The sequence below is a fragment of the Eupeodes corollae genome, chromosome 3 (genome assembly GCF_945859685.1).
Source record: "Eupeodes corollae chromosome 3, idEupCoro1.1, whole genome shotgun sequence".
NCBI classification, from domain to species: Eukaryota; Metazoa; Arthropoda; class Insecta; order Diptera; family Syrphidae; genus Eupeodes; species Eupeodes corollae.
In genome coordinates, this window is record NC_079149.1 from 113348482 (window position 1) to 113364484 (window position 16003).

The 16003-nt window shown below is 33.0% G+C and overlaps 1 protein-coding gene across 1 annotated transcript; it reads right to left on the reverse strand.

The window, feature by feature from the left end:
* Positions 1 to 7815: 7815 nt before the first annotated feature.
* Positions 7816 to 15520, reverse strand: LOC129950865 (mucin-2). Its single transcript, XM_056062789.1, has 5 exons — positions 15337 to 15520; positions 15054 to 15228; positions 14677 to 14917; positions 8848 to 11296; positions 7816 to 8690 (listed from the first exon to the last, which is right to left on the reverse strand). Exons 1-5 carry the CDS (start codon positions 15395 to 15397, stop codon positions 8389 to 8391), a joined length of 3228 nt encoding a protein of 1075 aa, XP_055918764.1. The 5' UTR covers positions 15398 to 15520; the 3' UTR covers positions 7816 to 8388.
* Between the last annotated feature and the right edge of the window lie 483 nt (positions 15521 to 16003).

Below are 16003 nucleotides of genomic sequence, written 5' to 3' on the forward strand. Positions count from 1 at the left end.
AATGCCCTTAAAGCTCTGATCTTTCTATCTTCAATGGACTTCCATATAATTTGCATTCACCTACAGTTCGGATTAGTTCACAGGGCATCAGTGTGATTTTTGCCAACATCTTTAACTGCTTTCTGCATTTTTTTTTTGAGATCAAATTATGAGTTCCTTAATCGTGTAATCATATCTAAACAAACGTTATCTTGTTTTCAGAACAATTTAGATTATTCTTGATTTGCATTATCTCTAATATATAAAATTCTCCTGTCACACTGTTAGTTGACATACTCCTCCGAAACGGCTTAACCAATTTCAATGAAATTTTGCATATACATTTATGGCCATATCATTCTCGCAGTTTCGGCAGGACAAGGTGGATCCTTTTTTTTTGGGTGCACCAGGTGGAACTAGCAAAACATTCCTGAATTCGCTTATTCTTCCTAAAATAGTATCAAATTATGGTACCGCATTGGCTGTTGCACTTTCTGGACGGAGGCAGCTCAGCTCAGCTCATTCAGTATTGAAGCTGCCACTAATTATTCAAAATAACCCAGACGCGGTGTGTAATATAAAAAAAAAACAATCATTAATGGCTACAGTGCTTAAACAGTGTAAAATTATCATCTGGGATGATTGCACTATGGCACACAAACATTAGCTTCAGGCGTTGAACAGGAACTTGAAAGATATAAAAAACAACGGCAGACTATTTGGCGGCACTCTTGTTACTCCTTTCAGGTGATTTCAGAAAAAACTTCCGTAATTCCTCGTTTCACGTACGCTGATGAGATCAACTTAAAATTATCGCCACTGTGGCGTAATGTTAAAAGAGTACAACTGAAAGTAAAGATCCATCTGCTGAAACATTCTCGAAACAACTGAACAGATGAAACTGCATCCATTAAATTACCCGTCGACTTCTGCAAGATTATTGATTCAAAAGATGCTTTCATTGACCAGATATTACCCTATGTACACAGACAATATACAAATCAGAAGTGGGTGGAAGAGAGAGCAATTTTATCAGCAAAAAATGTGGATTCCAACGAATCAAATCTCAATCAATCAAATCAAGATACAACATTTGTTACCATAAGACTTGGTGTCATACAAATCTATTGATACAGTTTGTGATTCTGCCGAAGCTGTAAATTATCCAACTGAGTTCTTTAACTCATTGGGTTTACCAGACCTGCCACTGCATAATTTCCAACTGAAGGTTGGATCTCCGATAATTTTGCTTCGTAATTTGAACCCACCACAGTTGTGCAACGGCACGCGATTAAAAAATTATATAAAAGCATAATTTTAAATGGCAAATTCCGAGGTGAAAATATATTATACCCAAAGATGTGCCAATTCAATTCAAACGCCTTCAACTTCCAATGAGATTGTCATTTGCAATCACTATCAATACGCCTCAAGGCCAAACGATGTCTATCTGGGGCTTCGATTTGAGCAATTCACGTTTTCACACGGACAATTATACGTGGCGTGCTCTCGAGTGGGCAAACCATCCAGATTGTTTGTATTGTCGAAAGATGGGATCATATGGGAATATTGTACACTCTGTTGTATTTAGGGATTGATATTTTTTTTAAAGAATTAATTTTAATAAATTAAAAAAAATTGTTTGGTGATTTGTTATTTTAATATTTTGTCACCGTTTATCTCTATACCACTCCCACTTTTATACCACATCCTTACACACCTACAATAAGTTATTTATTTCCAGCAAAATATTCTCTAGAAATTATTTATATGACAAAACAACGTTTGTGGGGTCAGCTAGTTAATTTATAAAAGTTAACTTTTTTTTAATATTGTGCTCATTTCTTTTACCATGTGTTTCAACAAGAATCTGAAAACACCAGATGCTGTACGGTTTTAAAAAAAAGTATTTAGCTTAGTTAAATTAAAAATCTGCAGGGAAAATATACGTTTTTAAATGCAAATATTAGTAGTTGCGCTCTTTTGTTCTCGTTATTTATAAAGTTGGAGTAAGATTGGATGATGATTTCAGCAATGTAAACCATGTGAAAGATCAAATGTACATAGGGGTAGAATCGGCTAAGATGACAATCAAAATGATCGAATTTGATGTACGTAAGGTGATAGTCAAAAAACTATAAAGCTGTCGCAAAAAAAAGTTTGATAGTCAATTTCAAACAAATATGTTTATTCCGAATAGAGCTACCAGACGCTTACACATCATAGAGAAAATAGAGGATATAATGTTTCAGTAGAATAAACTACAGCCAGCTCAACAATAATCTTGGTTCCAGAAATTATTGCGAGGATTCACTGAGTTATAAAGAGATATCCCTAATTTTTAAAGTAAAAAGTTTAGTTCTCAACTTAAGTAAAAGTCCTTAAAGCAATTCTGTACGCTGTGCAACTTGTCTTAACTTCATTGGTTTATGTGCATATGTACAGATATGGACATTAAAATAGATACACCAAGCAGAGTTTTGAAAATTCAATTTTGTATTGACTTATCTTTCATTTAATTATTTTTTTCTTTCAAACTAAAATTGCCCATTATTTGTATTAAAATTATAGGATAATAAATATTTTAGATTCATAATTGTAAAAATGGAACAAATTTCGTGGACATCAAAATAGATACAAAGATTAAAAAAAATTAAATGAAATACAAAGCTATTCTGGATTTAAAAATAATTTTAATATCTGGTAGCCTAGCCCTTAGCTTTAATTAACAGTGCGACATCTGTTGGACATCTGTCAATTAAAATATTGTAACGCTCCTGTTGAGCCATCCTCCTCAGTGCGGTTTATTTTTTTGTTAAATGTTTCCCAATCTCACATTTTAAATCTTTCCCAATATGTTCTATGGGATTTAAGTCAGGCAATTATGATGCCCACTCCAATACGCTGATTTTTTGGTCCTTAAAATACTGTTGAGCAGATTTGGATGTGTGCGAAGTGTCGTTGTCCTGTTGTATAACACTTTTGAGAGACATGTTCTGGTGCGCATACGGCAGCATCGTATCCTTCATGATATTCACTTTCATTTTTGATCAATTTTACCCCAAATCAAATGTATTGGCCCAACGCCATACCAAGAAAATTAACCCCAAAGTATGATACTGCGGCCACCATTCTTGACCGTTTTCTGGATGTATTTGGGGTTCAGTTCTTTCAAATTAACAATTAACAAATTTATCTTTGTTTCGTCCATTCACAAAAAATTCCTCCACTTTTTGCCTCCTTTGCCCACTCCCATCAAAATGATGGTATGTGAATTTAAAAAGCGTTGTTATATTTTGTTTTCCTTAGAAAGGGCACCATTCTTGCAATCCTTTTGAGCAAGTTAGCTTCAACAAGTCTTCCCTTGAAGACTTGTAAAGATCTTTTTTTGAAGCACATATTATCTTTCAGTATTCTCTTGGGGTTGGTTTGCTTGAATTTCCCCTCTGTTTTTGGCTCCCAGCGGTCAAATTACTTTTGCAATCAACTTGAGAGATCTGTTCATTATTATCTCTATTTAGCTCAAAGATTTTCCCTCTTTTTGTAGGACTAAAATGACCGCTTTCTTTTCTAGGGAATAATGCTTACCGCGACCTATATTTTCTTCAGAAATAATTGTAATATTATTAAAATAATTTTAATTTACTTCCTAAAGTGAACTTATTGTTTTATAAAAAAAAATAAGTATTAAAAACTAATATTTTTGATACTAGTTTAATATTAAGGTCTGGGTTTCAATGTGTTTCTATTTTAATGTCCACCAAAAACAAAGTCTTGCTTAAGAAACGATTCATCTCCAAACAATCAACAAGCAAAAAAAATAAAAACAATGTCATTTTGCATAAGAAAGTCTAACTTCTTTTTACTTGCGACATATAGGAACTATATGGCAAGTTTTGCATTCGTGCAAAATTTCGAACTCGAGATTTTAATCAAACATGATATTACGATGGTAGAGAAGTCGAAAAAAGTGGGTCCCGCGATTCCGTCCGGTCGGTTTTGTCTGTCTGTCCACGCTCCTACAGCCTAAACCATTGGGTCGATTGAGTTCAAACTTGGAAGTTAAGGTTTTGAGCAGATTCGCGTTAGGCGTTTTTTTCATTTTTTTTTAAAGATCAAAACTAACAGTGGCCACCATACAATTTTTTTGGTCAAAAAAAGAAAATTCGAATTTTCTCAAAAACAAACCGATAGATTTTCTTTAAATTTTCTCTAAAATTTTATTTTTTAACTTGGCTTCTTTTGATAAGAAAAACAAATTTTTGTATTGCTCAGGAAAGGTATCGCTCATAGAACCGTTATTTTGTTTTTTAATTTTCTCAGCAACTTATAAACCGATTTCAATAATTTTTTTTTCTGAATACGCTCCTATATTGCTTTAACAATATTTGATTATCAAAAGTGCAATTTTTCAATGTTTGGATTTTTAAAAAAATATTGAATTCTATTTTTTCAAAATTCGATATCTCAAAAACGGGTCAACAGTTTTTTACGAAATTCAAACGTATAGCGTATATTAACAATCTCTAAGCAACTGCGTACCAAAAATATTTTTAGAACAAAATTGAAAAAATTTATATATAAAAAATTAATTTAAAAAAAAACCGCTCTAACGATTTTCAAAAAAAAAATTTGAAAAATCAAATGTTTTTTTATTTATAAAATGGCATTTAAATTTTTGAAGACAAACTTATTTTTCGGGCAACATTTCGAATCTTAAAATAGTTTTTTTTATATTTTAACTGTGCATGAGCCAGAAAGAGCGCATTATTTTAACAAATTTGTGATTACATTCCTAGCTTTTATCTAAATTAGTGCATTTGGTACATATTTATGTATTTTTATACCTAAAATTATTGTAAATACCAACGATATGGCCGCCCATATAGCGCAAGTGTATCGGATATGATATGTTTAATCAACAATCTATTTTAAAGTGTCTATCAAGAAGTAATATCTTGGTAACTTTGTATATGTGATTTTAAAATATTATTCTTTACGAATGAGGTTGTTTCACACATGATTTACCTACTTTTTAAACAGACTCTTAGCATACAGGAGCAAGTTCGTGCGACCCAGTCGTGCATTTTATTTGATAACGGTTTAAACGGTTCAAAGACCCTACTTTTTCGGGAAAAATACTCTTACTTTCAAAAAGACTATAAACATACTTAACGAGCATGATTCGAAAGCATTAAGTACATTTTTGAAAGATATTATATTTTTGAAAGTATATAATTCTATTAAATTAAAAATCATAAATATTTTATAAGTATTCTTATTTTTATTTTGTTAACCTGTGGTCTGTTTCACCAACTTACAAATTGTAAATTACAAGTGCTTTTGTAACAAATTTGTAGAAAAATTGATTTTTCTGTTTCACGTGATAGTTGTTTTACAAAATTGTAGTTGTAGACTACAAAGGGAAATTTGTAGAAATGTCATTATTTGCGTTTCACCAAAACATTTTTTTTGTTTGTAGTTTACAATTACAATCATTACTTATTTTTTTTTAATCAATATTTTTTTACAATTTTTTTCAGTTTATGAAAATTTCTTACAATAGAAAGATGATGCGTAGATTTCATTACAATTTGTAATTTGCAATCAGCCCAATTCTAAATATTCCCCTGGAAAAGAAAAAGTTCTCCCGGGAGATTTGTTCTCCCGGGAACAGAATTCTCTTATTCTGAATTCCCCGTTAGATTATTTTTCCTTTCGAAAGCGGGAAAGAAAATTATGAATGTTCGAATCAGCCGTTTTGCAATATTTGACATACATATGAAACAAATTTTAAAGAAAAAAAAAGTTTTATTGAATGTGAACAGTTGTCCTTTAAATTCTTTTATCATTTTATTAAGAAGTGTTTTTCAGTTCCTCCAATTATAAAATTGAGCGCTCGCTTGCGTTTCGTCGCTGAGGGATCATACCAAACGGGGGTTGGAAAAGACTTTAATGTAAGTTTATCCCAGCTTGCTTCAGTAAAGTGCTTAGAGAAGTCCTGGAAGTCCGACGATTGTACTCAATTTTGTCTTCGAGCTCCCGATTTCGTAACTCCTCCAAAGCCAAGTTTTGTCCTTTAGTTTCTTTTAATTTTTCCTTTTTTACGTTAAGAACTTCTTGGCTGTTTTTATTTCCCTGATCAAGTGCATGGTAAATTTTTGAAGTGTGCCGACCGATTTCTTTTGCTTTTTCTTATACAGCTTTGAGAGCTTCACAAAGTTCCTTTTGTACTGTAAAGTTCTCTTTAACTCCTTCAGCCAAATCCTTCATTGTGTGGCATAAATCTTGTTGAAGTTCCAATTCCTTTTGGAAAGCTTCGGAGGCAGAACTTTTGTGAGAACTTCCTTGCGGGGGAGAATAAGGTTTTTTTTAGAAATATTTTTTGGGGATGGCGAGGCTTCTTGAAAAAGATTTTGTATTTCTGTATCGGTGAGCAATCCTTCAAGAAACTCAACTGGTGATGAAATCAAAACTTTTGCGGGTGGCCCTATATTTTCTTTATTTCTCGGTCTTCTCCCAAAACTGTAACACTTCTTCCTTTGGCCTGCTCTGGAATCCACAGGCGATATCCCGACATTCCTCCATTAAATTCAGCAACATTTGCAGCTGCGACTTATTAGTTGTTTTGAACCTATAAAATTATTAAAACTTTAATTTATTTCCGATGCAATAAACAAAAACTTACATTTTTTGTTTCTATTACTCCAACAAATTTTTGGGGAACAATTCGGCGGGAGATGAGTAAAAACTTTCCCTTTTTTCGACATTTAGAATGCCTACTTTTTTCCCCGAGAATTGTTTCCCTTTTTCGAAGATTTTTTGTAATAAGGGAAATGAAAAGAGGAACAAAATTCCCGGGGATTTATTGTGTGTAATAAGAGAATGGGAAAAGGGGAACAAATTCCCGGGGAATAGTTATTTAGAATCAGCCTGAATAAGAATATTGTCTCCAGTTTAAGAATGTCGTTACGTCGACGCAGGCATAGTAATTGGAAATTACAATTTCTCCTATTTTGTGTGTCTTTTCTTACAAATTTGTTGGATTGAATTTTGTAGTTTGTGAAACAGAAAATCATTTTACAAATTTGTAATTGTAGTTTACAACTACAAATTTGTGATTGTTATTGTAATTTGGTGAAATAGACCACTGGTTGTAAATTAAAGTAAATAAATGAATTACTTACTTTCTCACTTGTTAGTAGTTGAATAAAATAAAAACTTCTGTTTCTGTTAATTTTTCCATCACTGTTCATATAAGACTTTTCTCCGGCTCTTCACGATCACGTCGTCATAGAGAAATCCTAACCAGAATAAACTATTCTTATGTTAAACCATTCTCCAAAATATCATCGTGGTTTATTCAATCATCATTTCATTAAAAAATAATTATTTTTTTTTTATTTTTAAAATTTATTTTAAATTCAATGTACACGCATTTCAACAATAAATGTTTTTTTCCTACAACTTAAATACTAAAGAGTGTGTGTGTTATACAGTAAAATCTTACAAATTACTTTTATTCTTCACTGAATTAATGCTGAGTGATGTTCGATTGAATTATTTAGAAAAAACAACGGAGTAAACTCCAGCCACATTAATGAGAAATAAAACTATACATTCCCTAGCATTGCTGCTGATGAAATATCTTTCTAAAAGAACGAATTACGATGAATTTTATTTTCTTTCTTGATAAAAATTTATGAAATCAAAAACAATTTTGTACAATCTCGAAAAAATTCAAGAGAATTTTTCAATTCTATTTCTTTTATTCTTTTTTTTTTAATTGAAAACCTACAATTAAAGTTAAAGCATTCAAAGGGAAACAGCAGAGCCTTATTGAGCAATTGTTTATGTAAATAAATTTATTTAATAAATTATTATTACCGCGACAAATGAGAGTTGGTTGATGAATTAATAAAGGTTTTGCGCAAACAAAAATAAAAGTTAAACATTCTAACATATGAGCTTGTGAATAAAGTTCTTAAAGAATTCAAAAATATCCATTTTTATCTAAGTGCATTCTTAAAAATATTTTAACTCTTAAAACTGGTAAACGTGTTGCGAGCGACAAAATCATTGTTTTTGTTTTGTTTTAATATATTTCTAGCACCTCTCCGCTATTTCTATATTATTTTATCTATACACTATAATCTCTCTCTGTAAGAATATACATACAATAATTATGTGAAATGAAATACGGAAAAAGATTGTACCGATGTGTCTGTTCTCACTGCAACTAATTAATTATTTTTTTTTTTCAGAAAAAAACAAAAACAAAAAAACAAAACTTTTTCCATTCAACTGAATCAAATTCATAAAAATGTACAACAACCATAATTTTTCAAGTTCTATTCTATGCAAACAAATTTGTTGTTTGCTTGCACAAATGTTCACAAGTTTCGATCTTCAATGCTCACTCTTGGAGCTAGAAATATTTTGTTGTGTTGTAGAAGAAATCTCCTCTACGGAAACCATGCATTCATTTGTGGATGGTTGGGATTTATTTTCACTACGTTCTGGAGTTGGATCAGCGCCATCGGCTGGAAGCGGGTTAGCAGATGATTGTTTGGTGTCACCAATGTTGCTATTGCTTTCATTTGTGTCTTTTTGATCGCTGGATGTAGAGTCAATTTTTTCATCATATCCGTCTGGTTCATCTTCGACATATTCGATTGTAATATTCTCGTCCAGTTCATCGTTTGCGGATTCTGTTGTCGATTAAAGAAATAAAGAAATGTATTTTTTAACACTCATAAGAATAGGAAAAAAGTTTGTGTTCTAAACTAAATAAAAGGCAGAACTTCTAACCCTTAATATAGTTTATAATAAAGTTTAGGCAGAGTTAATGATAACAATTTGTCTTACCATAAGATTCATCATACTGAATAACATCTCCTTCACTGCTGGTCTTCATTTGTTCATCGCCAACTTCAATTGTTTCCTCTTCATCGTCTTCATACTGCTGATGATGTCGCCTATGTACTGCAAGCTGCTCTTGTCTTTTCTTCTCAGTCATTTCTCTTTCTCTTTTGCTATCGCGACGGTCTCGTTCAACCCCAACGGCAATTTCCATTTCCTCTTCGGTCTCTTCATGCTCCTCGATAACATCATCTTCAGCGAAATGTTCATCTGAATCCTCTTCCGGTCCACTCCCAATTACCATGCTCTCCACACTGTTTCGTCTGCGAATTTTTTCAGCATTAAAAGCTCGTGTTTTGTTTGCTTCCTGATCGAGTTCCATTTCCCAATCGGTTACACCTATTACCATCGAATTCTGTTGTTGTGGTTCTTGTACAACAGTCGCATCGCCTTCGACCATCTTTTCGCTCGACTCTTCGAATGACGTCTCGGAAGCCAGTCGATTAGGTACTATAGCAACCGGACCAGATTTATTGGACGGCGGAGAAGAATTCGAATGGCTGTCGGACATTGTTGTCAGGTCAATGGTTTCGGTGGGTTTAAGCGATTGCGAACCTATGCTGTCTACGTCGACAATTATTGGAGTCGTAATAATGTCCACCGGAGTGTCCTCGGTTATCATGCTATTTCTGTTGCTGAATCCATGTATTTCCTTTGGCAAGATTGTCTGTGGGATGCTTGGTACTGAGCCAATAACAATGACATTGCTTTTCGGATTATTGGTGGCGGCGGTGTTATCTTGGACCGCCATTTGCGATGGAACCAATGTAGAAAACTTATTGCTCTTCACAATTGGCAATCCTTTCATGGTCTGTTGCCCTGTCATCGGCATAATTATCATGTTCGGCTTTGTGATCGCCATCGACTTGGGAATTGTTACATTGCCTAAAGCTGTGCCAGAAGACGACGCCATTGCTCCGGGAGCTGGTATTATGTGAACTTTCTGTATCGCTATTCGACCCGGAGGCGTGCTGCTGGTGTTCACCAAACCCTTTTGCGCCGGCACAACTGTATTCAACTTAGCTATTTGTTTCCCTGAACTGTCCGCAGCTTGTATGAACATCTTGCCGTTGGACGAAGAGAAAATTTTGACACTATTTCTATTGTGAATCGGTCCACCACCCGGTACACCTTTCAAATGTAGATGAGGCGACATCTTCAAACTGGCTACAGTGGGAGGACTTATAATTTGCTGATTGGTTATGTGAATTTTCGGCTTAGTCGGTGGCATACCACTTTTTATGATGTTTGGTTTACGGAAAATTGTAGGCGCTGTGGAGAGAGAGCTGCCTTTCATCTGTCCAGGACTGACATTGTTGGATTCCATCTTGCTGCCGAGTATTAAGGGCAGCAATTTTGTTTTTAAGACTTTTCCGTGCTCCGGCTCGAATTTGCTGCTAATGTTGATTATAGCCGGAGGAGTGTGTGGTATGTAAGGTTGACTACTGGTCTCGATAATATTGAACACCTGTGGTTGGCTGCTGACCGGTGTCGAGCACATCATACCACCTTTTAGGGTTTTTACACTGGTCACCTTGGCTTTCGACGATGCAGAAAGTGGGGTAGGCACAATAGCTGTCATAGGTTTTAATTTGTTGGTTATGACTTGTTGTTTGTCCAAAAACTGTGTGGGCATCATCGGGGTACGATTATCGACTATGTACTTTTGAACTGGTGTCGAGAGTTTCTCAGTCTTGCATTCGGGAGGGAGCTTTTCGGGTTGCTGTTGCTGCAGCACAGGTTGACTTGTGTTCATATTCAATTTAGAAAGATTCTTTGATATGTCTTTCTTCGATGTGGCAATTTGTGGGATGGTTGTAGTTGTTGCTGTTGTTGTTGTCGTCGTAGTTATTGTTGCAGGCGGTTGAATTTGATGAAGCTCATTTGATATATCTGGGGATGTTAACGATGGAGATGATGACGGTAATGATGGTGGTGGTAATGGAGGTGGTGGGATTATTTCAACACTTGTTGCAGTTGTGTTTGTACTGCTCAAAGCTGCCGTCGACACTGACGATGATGACGCAGACGACAACGGCAACGGTGTCGTTGGAGATTGAAGTACTACTGCTGGGTTCACATTATTTGCTTTATTCGAGTCTGCTACAGATTCTCCACTTATGAGACGTTTTTTAGCTGACGCCGCTGTTGGACGTTTCATGGGCGAATTATTGGACTTTTTCGCAGAAGCGGGGTTTTTCTGTTTTGATTGCGTTTTACTATGATTGTGATACAGTTTACGTATTTGTGTTGCAGGACTAAGAGGTGGTTCACTGGTCGTGGCACTGGGAGAAACAATTTCCGAGACAATTCGTTTTTTTGTCGAAGTTGTGGCTTCTGGTTGTGGAAGATTTCTTTTGAGAGTTTTACGTATATCTGGTATTTCTGGTTGAAACTGAAAAGAGATAAAAATAATATAATTTTAATTTGGTTTCATAAAATAAAGGATTCAACTACCATTCATTTTAAAATATAGTTTAACTAGTAAATTTATTAAAGAATGTTAAAAATAAAATATTTTAAAAATTTTAAACTTGTAGTATAAAAATTAAGATGCTGTAAGAAATTTTTATATTATTTAAATATGTTTCTGGGTATATAAAAATTATTTAAATTTTAAAACGAAAATAGCGATTTTTGCACTCCTTCTTTTAATTTGTAATTCTTAAAAATAAAAACAAATACATTTTCTAATAGTAAATTTTAGACAATTTTGGAAGTGAATACACATCGTCTTGACTTGACGATACTGTCCTGTTGCTAGGTTTAGGTTTTGTAAAAATCTATTGTTTTTTTTAAGTGCATTACCACTTCGAATTCAATTAAAACTATGCGGTACAGGGCGTTTTTCCAGCTTTCTCTCTTAAAAAATTACACCCGAAATTTGGATCTTATACAAGGTATAAAAATAAGTGTCGCACTTCCAACTGTAAGTATTTTTTGCTTCTTCTATAAGTTTAACAAACTATCGGGACATCAATATTATATTCTTATTATGGGATTGAAAATAAGACCGATGAGAGATGTCTAATTATGTTGGCCTCATTTTTATATTTATTTAAAGGTAAAACAAGCACTGGTCTCCCAATATATTTATAGTCATATCCATTTTTTGTAGTTTTGGATTTAATGTAGAATTATTTTATGTCGGTAATTTAGATGATTCAAAATTTGAATAATTATTTTGAAATGTTTTTTGTTAAAAAAATTCAAATTGACTTATACAAATTTAAACAACCATTAAATAAACATTTAGAAGTTTAATCAGTTGTTTAAAAAAATGTGTTTCGTTTTATATGTTGGAAAACAACACTATAAAAGTTCATACTTTCCTGTATGTCGTGATTCAAATAGAGTATTACGCCGTTTTTTTTATTGATTTTTGTTTATAAAATGTTATTGCAACGTGAGCTGCTATGCTAGTTTCTATATTATTGCAATAAAAAAAAGGAAGCTGTTTTTTCACCACGCTATTTGATTTAGCTGGGGCTGGAACGTTTATTGTTCCCACTTTCCATGAATCATGAAAGAATTCTCATTAAAGGTTTCTTAAATAATTTTTCAATAACCGGTTTTTGTGTACTGCTTTTATTTTGGTCTAAGGTATGTTTGCTTTTATTATTTATGAGCCAATAAGATTTATTTCTGAAATAAAAAAATTCGATTACTTTTTTTCCAACATTTACTCAAATAAATTTTAACTGTCGTACATTTCTAAGTCGCATGCTCAAGTCCATGATGAGGCTGGTGAAAAATATCCACCTTCTTTTTTATTCAAAAATGATAAAATACTTTTTTCAACGATTTAGATGTCCTGATTTGTCTCGAAGAAGTTTTTGAAATATACCTTTTTATAAATGTTAAAAAATAATGAGTATAAAGCATGTTTCTTAAATTTTGTTGTTTTATGTTTAAGTCTTTTAAGTAACTCACTTACGCTCCCGAAATTCTAACGAGTTATTATTTGAATCTATATGAAGATTTGTAAGACCTTTTATGGGTTTAAAAAATACTTTTGAAAATTAAGTTTTGTTGCTGATTTTAAATTTGAAATTTTATTTAACCTCTAAATCTAAAAACTACTTCTTTAACGTATTATTTTCAAAAAATGTTTGTTATCGGAAGAAAAAGGTTTTTTTCAACCGCATTTTTTTCTGTCAAAAACCGTTTAGCCATAAATGTTTCAGTGTTTTTTAGCTAAAACTAATCAGATTTTCTTGAAAAGTATATGAAAAATTCTGAAAATAGGGATTATTTAAAGAACCTTTGCAAGGTCTTAGGCTTTCAAAAACCTTCCGAAAAATACAATAATTTGGATGGCAGTAAGTAAAAAAACTACGTTGACCAGTCCATTATATTATTAATATTTAATGTATCTCAGTTATTTTGGTCTATACCACTGACATTCTTAATTATGACTTAGTTTTTAACCCCCATTGGTAACCTAATAGTCTGTGAGACCGGGTGTGCGAAAAAATGCGAATAACTTTCTTCTACGTTATTGTTTTTTGTTGAATTTGAATAAAAGAGCTTCGGTTGATTTAAAATCATTGTTAAGGTGCATATATTTAAAAAAAAAAAACACGAAATACTAGTAACACATTTTGAAAAATCTTCAGTTGAAAAACCCGGTCCGTGAGACCGGCGGCGTCACCATTGATCAAAATCAAATTTGAGTCACCAATGGCGGGTTAAGGTAGGAAAGTGACCTTGTGTAGTTTTTGTATGTCCTCAAAGTTTATTTTTTGAGGTTAATCATTTATTAGATTAAAAATACTTGCACTACTTAAAAAAAAAATAAACTTTCTTGTTAAAATATTTTAACCACTTCTAAAAGTTGTTTGACCGTTCTTTTCATTATTTTTTTTTTGTTTGTTAAAATCAACAGTGTGATATTATTTCATGACAATGACAGATGGATTACATATATCTCTGGGCTTAAAATTGTATTTTTGATTATAAAACCTCGTGGGTGGTTTAATGAGAAACAATTTTCCAATTGGATTTTTCTATGAATGTATTTTGATTGGTTGCCGCTATTTTATTTTTAAATTAAGCAGGTTCAACGCTTGAAAGTCCAAATACCTATTCCTTTAAAATCCATTTGGATTTCTTATGTGCTTTAATTACATTTAAAAGGAATACCTATTTTAAACCCGTAATACTAATTAGAACGGACAAGTTAAAAAATACGTTTTTTTATTAGATTTTTGGTGGTAATTATGCATCTTAATAGATATTTGTGTGAGTTCTTGCTATAGCTTTGACAAATTATAATTATTTTACATACCCTTTCACTTATTTGTTTGAGAAAACTTAAGTTCCTGTTTATATGCGCCTTATCTTTTTAATGCAATATACTTACTTAGACGTAGTAGGTACCTACCTTATTCATATTCGTACATTTTTTGTTTATTTGAGTGAATTAAAATTAACACAATAAAAAGAAAAGCACAGATTTTGTTGTTTTAGATTTAGGTCAGAGACAAGATTGACAATCAAAGTCGTCGATCACATAATTTTGCATTGCACTCACCTTCATCTCTTAAATCCCAACAATGTTGCAATTTAATAAACTCAAGGTCAAAATACGGAAAAACATATTTCCGTATTAAGTCGAGTATAATACTGCATCGCACTGCCCTTTTTAATAATAACATAATTCAGAACTTTTCATTGAGATTTCTTCCAAACACAACTCACTAACACGCACTTTTTGTTTCGTCGTCGTGATATATAAGTAAAAAAAAGAGAACAAATCCAATGGGTACTTACTGGATCCGATGTGACAACTGGTATTGAAGTTTCGTTGGTGCGCTCGGAAAATTCTTGCTTCGGCTGTTGCAGATTCCCCGTTTCCGATGGATATGGCAATTGGGTGTTCTCATTTGTTACTTCGGCAGCAACATGATTAGCAACGACACACAAAGCTGTCTGCGGTGGGACACGCGGCAACAGAGGATACGGACGACGACCCTCTCTACTCCATTCTTGATAAGTATTTGGACCTGAAATGCTGCAAAATCCAAACAATTGTTTAACAAAACAAAAAACCAAACCAAAATTGTTAACAACATGTTTTTTTACGTAAGGCTATTACAATATTGTTGTGAAAATGTACAAGAAAAAAATAAAACTACATAATTGCTTACGCTTCGGCAATAGTGGATAGCTGTTCATCGTTGGCCACTCTGCGCGCTTCAGCTCTATGTCGTTCCTGTGATATATGAAATACATTGCGTAGATCTTCGAGAAGCTTTGATTTGGTGTCGGTGAGGCCACCTTGAGCTCGGAATACACTAATTACATTCGCATAGGATTCCAATTCTGTAATGGTAAGGAAAATTCCAAAATGCAAAGTTATGTATGGTGTTTCGAAAGAATAAATAGAAGCAATGCTTGAGAAGCGCCAACTTTTCACGGATCCGTTTTTACCTAATCTCCGCAATATGCCACGGCATTCGTCTCGTGTCAATTGTAATGCTGTTGGCCACATATTATCGAGAATTGTCTGATTTTTAAGATTGTTTTACTTTTGCACTCAATTAATTCGGTTTTTAGTTGAATTATTTGAAAATAAAATTGCAAACGCAACACCGCACAAAAATCCTCAAGCAGCCATTAATGTTTATTTGTCAAAAAAAAATTCACTTTGAAAATTTATCGTTCGTTCTTTCGTTTAGTTGTGAGATGTGTTCGTAAAGTTGGGGTAAAAGAATCATTTGGCCTGCACGTGAACAAATTTAGGCTAATATCCACTTGGAAAACAATAAATTGTTAATTTTTGCTGGAACTCTAGGAAACTTTCTTCTAGAATTTGGTGTCATTTAAATTTTCTTGTGTTTTATGTGCTGAGTTTTATCAGCAGCACCTCGTAAGTACATCATAAAGCATATATACGTTTTGACAGGCAACCTTGAGGGGTTTCCACTGCTAGTATAATTTAATTTTTGATTTACATCTGCAAAAAAATAACATTTTCTTATTTTGCATTTCATTAAAATTACTTGGTACGTTTTTTTTATTAAGAACAAATTTTTAGATATAAATATTTCGAGAATTGCATGAACTCCTAGTTTTGCAACAAAAACAATACAATTTT

What these genes read in the sequence shown, in the direction of transcription:
- LOC129950865 (XM_056062789.1), bottom strand. Translation starts at nt 15,397, where the DNA reads ATGTGGCCAACAGCATTACAATTGACACGAGACGAATGCCGTGGCATA. An exon ending in TGGCATATTGCGGAGATTAG is followed by an intron (nt 15,229 to 15,336) that starts GTAAAAACGGAT and finishes TTACCATTACAG; the next exon opens with AATTGGAATCCTATGCGAAT. An exon ending in CAGTTGTCACATCGGATCCA is followed by an intron (nt 11,297 to 14,676) that starts GTAAGTACCCAT and finishes ATCTCTTTTCAG; the next exon opens with TTTCAACCAGAAATACCAGA.